Genomic DNA, 8,993 nt, shown 5'->3' on the forward strand with positions numbered 1-8,993 from the left:
TTAGGAAGTATTGGTTCAGACATTAGTAGGTTTAAACTGATCTGTTCGCCTTCAGGAAAGAGTTACACTTTACTCCATACTTCAGATAGCATCTTACCATCTGTATATATAAAAACTAAGCACTGAAATGAGCAGAGATTTTTCTTTAAATCAGACTATGCTGATCTGTAGTGCTTTCACTGGTTTCTATGGGTTGCACTAATATAACTGTTTTGAATGCATATGGGCGGATTAGAGAGACCACTTGATGGACAGGATAGAGGCAGTTTCCAAAGTTCTCCTTAGTTACATGTCTGACTACCACTGAATTATTATACAGTTAATCTGGTACCTTCCTAAATTCTGTCCTTTAAGTAATTTAAAGATAGTTAGGGGTCTCTTTGGACAACTAAATATCTTTAGCAGAAAAAGAGAGGCTTGAAGTTGTGAGAATTAACCCAAATGTCAAGGTCCAGATTCTTCTACAGGATGAGCAATTGCTTGTGGATAAATAATCTTAGTCGTTCCCAAGCATCTTCCACAAAAACCTTCCTCCGTCCAAACAGCAGCTACACTAAATAGTGTCCTATTTGGTTCTGTGTCCTTTCCATGACCAGGCTTCAGGTGAAAAGATGAGTCAGTAAGCTTGGCATAAATTTATATTGTACACTTGGATTGGCATGATATAAAAGTCAGCACTCTACATGGGAGAGTTCAAAAATCTGTTTAAAGGAGATTTTTTAAAATCCAATATAGATTTTGTGTTACACCAGAGGCTAAGTTGGTAAATTGTAGATTATCATCATCTTGATAACCCAGACACAAAAGTCTGGCATAAGAGCAGTCCTTAAGTAGATTTAGTCTTGTTAAAACAAAGAAATGGTGGATTAGTGAAACTGTGAATTAGTCTAAAATCTTTCTGTACCATCAGCAGCTGATGCTACAGCTTATCTCAGAGCAGAATGTGTAATTTTGAAATATGCCTCTTCTAACAAGCATTTTAAGGAGAAGAATGATCACATTAGTGATTTTCTTTAGAAGTAATTTATTTCCTTAGCCTGACTTGATTTGAATTTTGACCTTTTAAGACTTTTGATCTAAATCCATTTAAGAAGCTTCTGAAGGGCTTAAAAGACAATGAGAAGTCAGCAGCTTTCATATTAAAAATACATGAACTGTTCAGGATGAAACATTTAATTCCCACAAAAGCCATACCTTTAGGGCTACACAGTCCTCACTGTACAGCTAAGCAAAAATTAATGGAAATTTGAGGAGAAAATCAGCTGGGTTTCTGTCTTGTGCTGTGCTCACTTGCCTGTGCTATGTATTCTCTAGCCATTTCCCTATCTGTGGTTTTCAGCGTTGCGCTTGAGAATTATTCTACAGCCAAATTGGCTCAACTATTAGGAAAGTGTAGCCTGGTTATCAAGTAAATGGTCTTACCCTGTTTCATCCTTTTGCATTAGCAATAACATTTTAGACCACTCGCACCAGCTCTTCTTCTCTTACCTTCTTTTATGTGCCATATGAAAGTAATTTAAGGAGGTGGGGAGCAAAGCTTTAGATCTTCTGAACTACAGACCATACCTGATAAAGGATAGATTCTGTGATTATGAAAGCAAGCATATAATGCCTGTAATTTAGAAATCTGCTGTTCTGATTTATTTCCAGTCAGTCAAATTGTTCACATCAATTGTTGGAAGGCCAGGTTTTCACTAATTAGAACAGATATGCGTCTTAAATTATCTGTGGAAAACACATAACAAAAGGAATTCACGGTAAAGGTTTTCAATGTAGCACTATTAGGTTTTCACTTTGGCAGTAATTTCAGAGGAAATGATGTGGTGCATCTTCACTGTTTATACTGATATGACAATTACCCAGCATATGGGTATTTACAAGCTCCTTGCACTGGTACCTGTGTGCATCATTTCACTTGTAAGGGGTTTATGGGGCATTTTCCTGTGTGTGTTTCAGCTTGTGAAGTGGTGGGAAGCTGCTCGTCCGCTTTCCATCATAGATGCTCTCTTCATGCAGGACAAAATTCAGAATTTTAGCTGATAGTACATTACATAGTAACTATTAATATATTCTTTAGCAAAATAATAATTCTTTAAGAAATAGTAGTATAGCAGCAGAACAGTAACAGAGCTTGAACAAATCCCCAGCCTTGAAGGAGAGTTATTTTTTAACATGCCCGGCACTGCAACACACTAGCAAATGGCAGATATTTTTGCTTTTACTCTGTGTACCATGCTGGTTTACTGTTTACTACTGATGGATAAGGACAGCACAGTTTATTACTGCACGGTTTCTGTTAAATCTAGTCTCGAGTGCTATTTTTCCTGTTTCAATGCACTGAATATGCTTTCTTGCAACAAAATTTCCTCTCAGTTACCGGCACACAGCAGAGAACAGATGAGTGGCTGCAGCCATAGGAGGCTTTGGAGACATGTGGTTTTCCCTTGTATCGTTTGTGTTCCACTCTGTCAAAAGTAGGACGCATCTGGGGAAAGATGGTAGGGGAAGGAAACATCCAGACCTCCCGGCGGTTGTATCTGTATCAGCAGGTTGGTTTGCGCTGGTGGAGATGGATGCAAGATAATAAACCAAGTACTGTTTACAGTAGTGTTTGAGAGAAAGCACAAGGCTCCTCTCTGAGTGGCTGCCGATTTGGCTGGGCAGAATGGAGGAACCAATCTCAGCCTCAAGGAGTTTTAAAATGCTAATCAGCTTGTATTCATTACCGAACACCTGCAAATGAAATGAGAGTAACAGCGAAAGAAGCGAATGTGATCTTAAAACGGTGTGAAACTGAGCAATCCTGTGACCTCGCAGTGGTGCAGATGCAGAGCAGGCAGCTACATGGAGCTGAGTGGTAGATGGCAACAGGATCACTGGGTGTTCAGTAATTAATCTTTCAAACACCATTTCTTTAACGTGTAAGGAACGGCTGGTTTAAACATCTGGATAGTTCTCCAGTACAGTTCACTCCTCTGTATGTCTTGTACCTGAGACGTAGCTCAAACCTGATTTAACCTGCACATGGTGAGGAGTGTGTAGAGTGGCAGGGCAGTGTCAAGGTGGACCCTAACAGGGAATGATCCTTGTCTCGTGCTTGTAACATGAAAAGAAATGCTGAACTGAGCCATGAAAGAGCAAAGTGACAGAAGAAGGAACCTGGGGTGATGCTGAGAAGCAAGATGAAGAAGCAGCAAGGATTACAGCAGTACTTTTTGCTGAGAAAAGGTGAAAAATCTCTGTCATGGAAGCTGCTGGTATCTTAGGCTGATGGGTGCTCCAGTGGGCAGGCAGCGGCTGAGGCCATGAGCCTGTTGTATCTGGGCACAAGGGACATATCTTTGAGAGAGATGTTCAGTTGGCCTGTTTTCTCTGTGTTTCACCTCAAGACTGAAAGGGAATCCGTATGTGCTGGATGAGGTGGGCTTTCTTGGGGAGCTCGGCAAGGCAGGGCTGCAGCAGGGCTCTGGCAGGGTGGAAAGGTGCTCGCCGGCACTGGCTGCTTTGCTGGCAGCACGTCAAGGGCTCGGCATTTCTCCGGGTAGTGCTGGCACTGGCTGCTCAGGCACTGTTCACGTACAAGGCGGAACCGCAAATCTTGTGGCTTACTGCCCTTAAGGCAGCGTTAGGGTTTGGCTGGGGTTTCAGATGTGTGTTTTTCCAGGATTTGTTGGGTTAACCTCTCTATTTTAAATGTATTTGAGTTTTGCATTTCCAGCTGTCTTGAAATTGGGTGTGGGACTTCACAGTGGTATCCTGCCTTAAGTGTTGTCTTGTTGGTACATCCATGCTAGCATAAGGAAGATTTCTGCACCAGGACTGGTTGTGGGTTGGCCACCAGTGCTTAGCACATTCCTGTTAAGCCTGGGTCTGCCTGGTCATTTCTCGACAGGAAAGTTAAAGGCGAAACATTTTGTTGGAAATTGCTTTTGAAAGTCAGCTGCAGTGGTGGTAGGTCCTCTGAAATGTTTCAGGGTGCCCGTTGCTCCACCATCTCTCCACTCATTGCCCAGCTATGATTTATCACCCATTGCAGGTGTCTTCATTCTGGTCTTCCTACTTTCAAGAAGGTCATGTCCTTCACGTAAGTGCTCAGCTGATCTGGAAATCGTAACCCAGGCAGATGTTCAGGTCTTTGTGATTTCTTCTCTCCAAGTAAATAACACTGTTTGCATATGAAAGGGTAGTGTCTGCCTAAGTCTTCTCTCCCAAAAGCAGAGTTTTTCAGCTGTAGCAATCGATGTGGTTGCAGCTGAAAAAATTCTCTAGTTACAGTTATGACTTGATGTCCCTTTAAACAAATGCTAATTTTCAAAAATAAGATTTATAACAAAAAAATAAGTTGCCAGTATTCCTTCAAAATATATTGTTGACAGTCAGATGAAAATACCTGGCTTTATGCCTATTCCTAGATACATGATTTCCACATAGTTCTTGGAATTGAGTCACTTTTTCTTTCAGCAGCTTAATTATGGTTTACCTCTGGTCTGATTCTTATTTTTACTGTCTAATTAGAAATTCTGCAACTTTCTAAATTATTTCACTGCATGGAAAAGAAGGTAAATGCCTCTTTTCCTTATAATTTCACTTGACCTCGGCATGCTCCATAGACATTACTGATTACACCCAAAGTGTGCAGCATATAGTTCATCAATGTCTTAAGGACTAACTTCCATTTAACCTTAAATCCTTGCGTGCGGCATCTTCAGCTTGAAGACGTGTTGCTGCAGCTCTTTCTGCACTGTGTGATATTCATGTGAATGGTCTCGTTGGCTTTGGTATGACCACTTGCGTAGTAAGGACTATTCATTTGAAGAAGATCTGTAGATACAAGGCAAGTGTTTAAATTCAGGAATATTCTGCTGGTTACTCTTCCTAAGACCAGCACATTTCTGAATGTAGGACTTGGCTCAAAGATCTTGATAAATTAACAGGGATGGAGCATTTTCATCTTAATTTTATGTTTGTCAGCTTAACATAAGACATTATGTGCCATGTTTATATTGAGATGTCACACATTTCCCTGAAAATTCTTTAATACTAAGTTTTATTCTTATTTTTCAGGTGTTCAAATGAAACAGTATTCAAAAAGGAAGATTTGTTCTGGGCGTACAATTTCTGCCCCACTCCATACTCTTGGACAGCACTTCTGGGCCTTATTTTATACTTGGTTTTCTTTGCACCTGGTAAGCAAATGTTTGTTTACACCTGTAAGTAAAAAATTGTAAAGGGAAAATGTCGGATAGTGAGGCTACATGTTAAATTTACTTTTGAGTCTAGCCATTAAACTGAGATTGATCTTTTTTCCTGCTTCTTAGGGATGGGTCCTATGCCCTGGACCATCAATTCTGAGATTTACCCACTTTGGGCTAGAAGTACAGGAAACGCATGTTCCTCTGGAGTCAACTGGGTTTTCAATGTGCTCGTGTCACTGACATTTCTGCATACGGCCGAATATCTGACGTACTATGGTAAGAAACAGTACGCGTCCATGTGGGCAGTCTTAACATTGGCACATAGATTTTCTACTGATTCTAAGCCGCTCAGCTGGTTTTGCTGTGAAATGTCACCTGTGAATGCAGTGTTCTCAACCCACCATGGTTTAGTAAAATTAGAGACCTGATATGACCTGCCAGGATCATAGGGTTTGGTCCAGCTTTCATATAAAATGTTTGTTTCTGTCCTTAACTGAGAACCTAGACAGTTGATTAACACAGGGAAGCTGGAAAAAGAACACTTTTGATTTACTGATATATGCTGATTCCCACTTAAGGAGACAGCATCTGCAGTTTTCCACTTTATGATGGCATCCAAGGCCAATATCAGATGGTCCTTGCAGAAATAGCTGTGTAAGATGCTACTGCACCAGTCCCAGCTGTTGATTAAGTCTTGTCTGCTGGAGCCTGCGGAGAGTTTGTCAGATTACTGCTCAGCCACTCCAGTACAAGTCATTTAAATTACATTAAGCTGCTAGGGAGTTGTTGTGACCTTCATGTCATTACTAGTACTGAGCTCTTCAGCTCTGCTTGTCATTCTTCTGAGTCATCAGTCTAGAAACACATGGCAGGTAAGTGTTTGTTGGTCCTTTGGTAACTTCTCTGACCCCCTAGGTAAGGCAGAGGGATGGGGGGGAAACGACCTCTTTCTCACTGCTAACTGTCTCTGCAGAGGACTTTTAAATAATAATTAGGTGTAAGAGTCACAAGCATTATTTTGATTCTATTTCTTTTTTGCTTAAGTTTCTTATTCTGAGGGGTTGTCTTAGTGTGTCCTTTGCTGTTAAGATAAACTAAGAAAGTTCTTGCCTTTCATATCTGTTTTTTTTAATTGGATATGCAACTGTTTAATTGCTGTTTATTTTAGCAGCAGAATGACTTGTCTAAAAAGATGTGTATAATCTTCCACGTGAAATGAAATTGCTTTTGTTGATTTACTCTGTTGTGGATTGATGCAATAAAGCAGCCTTCGACACCCACAGCCCCACAGCTTGTTATTTTAATGACGCTGCTCCAACCATTGCTTTTACGCACTCCTCTGATATCTGCAACCTGCTGCTTCTGTCGCTCCCTCTGCTCTGGAGCAGAGAAGGGACTAGAACTTCTGTAACCAACTGTGCCTATTGTTTTACATTGCAGGAGCCTTCTTCCTCTACGCAGGGTTTGCTGGCCTGGGACTGGTTTTCATCTACGGCTGCCTTCCTGAGACTAAAGGGAAAAAACTAGAGGAAATTGAATCTTTGTTTGAAAACAGGCTATGTACATGTGGTATGTCAGATTCTGATGAAGGGAGGTATATTGAGTATATTCGGGTGAAGGGAAGCAATTACCATCTTTCTGACAATGATGCTTCTGATGTGGAATAATTTTCAGCTGCTGATGTATTTAATCATTTAAAAGCCTTCTGGGGGAAAAGCAGCTCTCTGATGACCTCACTGCCCTGCTTCTGGTCTGGTTCTCCTTTCTACTGTCTAGATAAAAATGCCTTCACATTCAAAAATGCTCCATTGGGGAGAAAATTCAATATGCTAGTGTTTTCTTGATAACTAAAAGCAATGGCTTCCAAAAGAGATTGAATTCCACAGTTATGTGAATGCACCAAGTGTGGATGACACTGCACTCTCCCAAGGTATATAGTAGGGTGCACTGCACCAGGTGAATACAGAAGGCTATCCTAGATGGTAGTGGTTGTCCTTACCTTCAGTACTGACAAAAGATAAAATAATAGAGTAGCTAATCAGAAAGCAGATGACGTCTGTCAGATCCCCGTCCCATAGCACCCCAGCACATGGATCTGCTGTGCAGTACAACAAATGACGAATGCATAAGCTGCGTAGCAGTAGCCATTTAAAAGATTAAATGATTAGGAAAATACAGATATCTGCTCTATCTATCAGAGGGAACATTTCCCAAATTTGCCCTAAGATAATTCCCTTTTTTGTTTATTTGAGAGAACAAGTAGAGAGCCGTACTCACCTGGGTGTAGGTTCACTAGGGTGGCGTACATCTCTGTTACACCAGGTTGCCCAGCCACTGCTGCTCTTCAGTACACACTACAGCTGGGAATTGGTTTTTATGAGAGAAACTGCCAAAACTAACTACCTGACAGCAGGAAATCAGAACTAAGTATGCGGCCACATGTACCAATGGACTGGGTGTGTATTGCTAGGTACAATGTAGAGGCTTCAGCTGGGAAAAAAATTATTTTTGTTTTCCTCTTATTGCATTTGAGCATTTGGGTTCGTGCCTACCTTTGAACACAAAAGACCATTAGCTAAAAGAAAGAAAAGGAGGGGAGAGGGTTTGCACTGCTAAATGCACGGTGGTCATCCCTCCTGCGCCTTTTGCTTGTGAATAATCATATTGCCTTCAGTTTATCTTTGTGTGTGTGAAGTAAATTAATCCCAGCACATTTTTTCTTCAAACACCCTTAGTCAACTAATGTCTTGCTGTATCTAAAGAGAAATATTAGCAATGGGCAGAAGCCTACATCTCATATTAATTGCCTTACTGAAGCATTGCAAAATTGTCAAGAAAATGTCAGGTACAAAAATCAACTTGGCTGCCTTTACCCTGGTAATGGAAATTGGAATGGTATTTTAGTCACCTGCCATGATTGCTTGCCTTGGCAAATTGAATTTTATGCAGCTACATAAAAAATATTATGTTGGGGTTTTTTTCCTTGCCCTGTCCTCACTGCTTTAAGTCTTCAGTGATGCGAGTTTGAAGGCATCAACAATTCAAATTCTTATCTTTGAAACATTTGCTTCATGAAAGAATGTGGAAAACCTCCTCTGCCTATGGGCTGCCCCCATTTATTTGGTAAAAATACATTTGTTTTTCATTGTGTAAAGATTAAAGAAGTTGTTGGGTTCGTTAGCTTTTATAGATTTGCTTTGTGGGCTTTTCTTGGGTTGAAAAATATTCTGAGTGTGGGATTACTATCAAAACTGCGGCTGGACATTTGTTACTAAATTATTTTTATTTTATAATGTGGGGTTTTGTTGTGGTAAAGAAGTCTGCCATTATGTTATCTGATCTTCTCTTGGGGGCAGATCTTGCTCTCCAATTATTGACCTTCAGCGATTGGGTGTATTTTGCATTATTTTCTTTTTTGCTTCGTTAATCAAAGAAATATTTTTGGGAAGAAAACATTTTAAAGCATCCTTCTGTGACTTGGCTGGGTATAAAAGGGGAAAGCGTAGTGGACAGAGGGAATTTCAAATGAATTGTTGCAAGGAGTGGCCTGACCTTGAATATCTACTTGCATGGTGTGAGGGCTGGATTCTCTTGCCTTCCATCTTGCCTCCTCTCTAAGCGCACAATATTTCTATGCTTGAAAGCACCATCTGTTGAAAATGTTCGGGTCTCCAGACCTATCTACAAATGCACCGGCCATGGGATGTCTCCTTTAGGCTGACATATCTTTGAAACCTTCTCCAAAGTTGTAGTACCTGGAATGAGAAAAAGGGATACTTGGCACAGACAAGAACAAAA

General features: G+C 40.7%; 1 protein-coding gene across 1 annotated transcript in view; it reads left to right on the forward strand.

The window, feature by feature from the left end:
• The window catches only part of SLC2A13 (solute carrier family 2 member 13), a 164,182-nt gene extending 155,812 nt beyond the window's left edge, over positions 1 to 8,370 (forward strand). The window contains exons 8-10 of the mRNA XM_064445363.1: positions 5,065 to 5,186; positions 5,319 to 5,471; positions 6,636 to 8,370. Of these exons, the coding sequence (XP_064301433.1) occupies positions 5,065 to 5,186; positions 5,319 to 5,471; positions 6,636 to 6,862 (502 nt within the window). The 3' untranslated portion in view covers positions 6,863 to 8,370. The remainder of the gene's footprint in view (positions 1 to 5,064; positions 5,187 to 5,318; positions 5,472 to 6,635) is intronic.
• Positions 8,371 to 8,993: the final 623 nt, after the last annotated feature.

This window comes from Phalacrocorax carbo, chromosome 1, assembly GCF_963921805.1.
Source record: "Phalacrocorax carbo chromosome 1, bPhaCar2.1, whole genome shotgun sequence".
Classification (NCBI taxonomy): domain Eukaryota; kingdom Metazoa; phylum Chordata; class Aves; order Suliformes; family Phalacrocoracidae; genus Phalacrocorax; species Phalacrocorax carbo.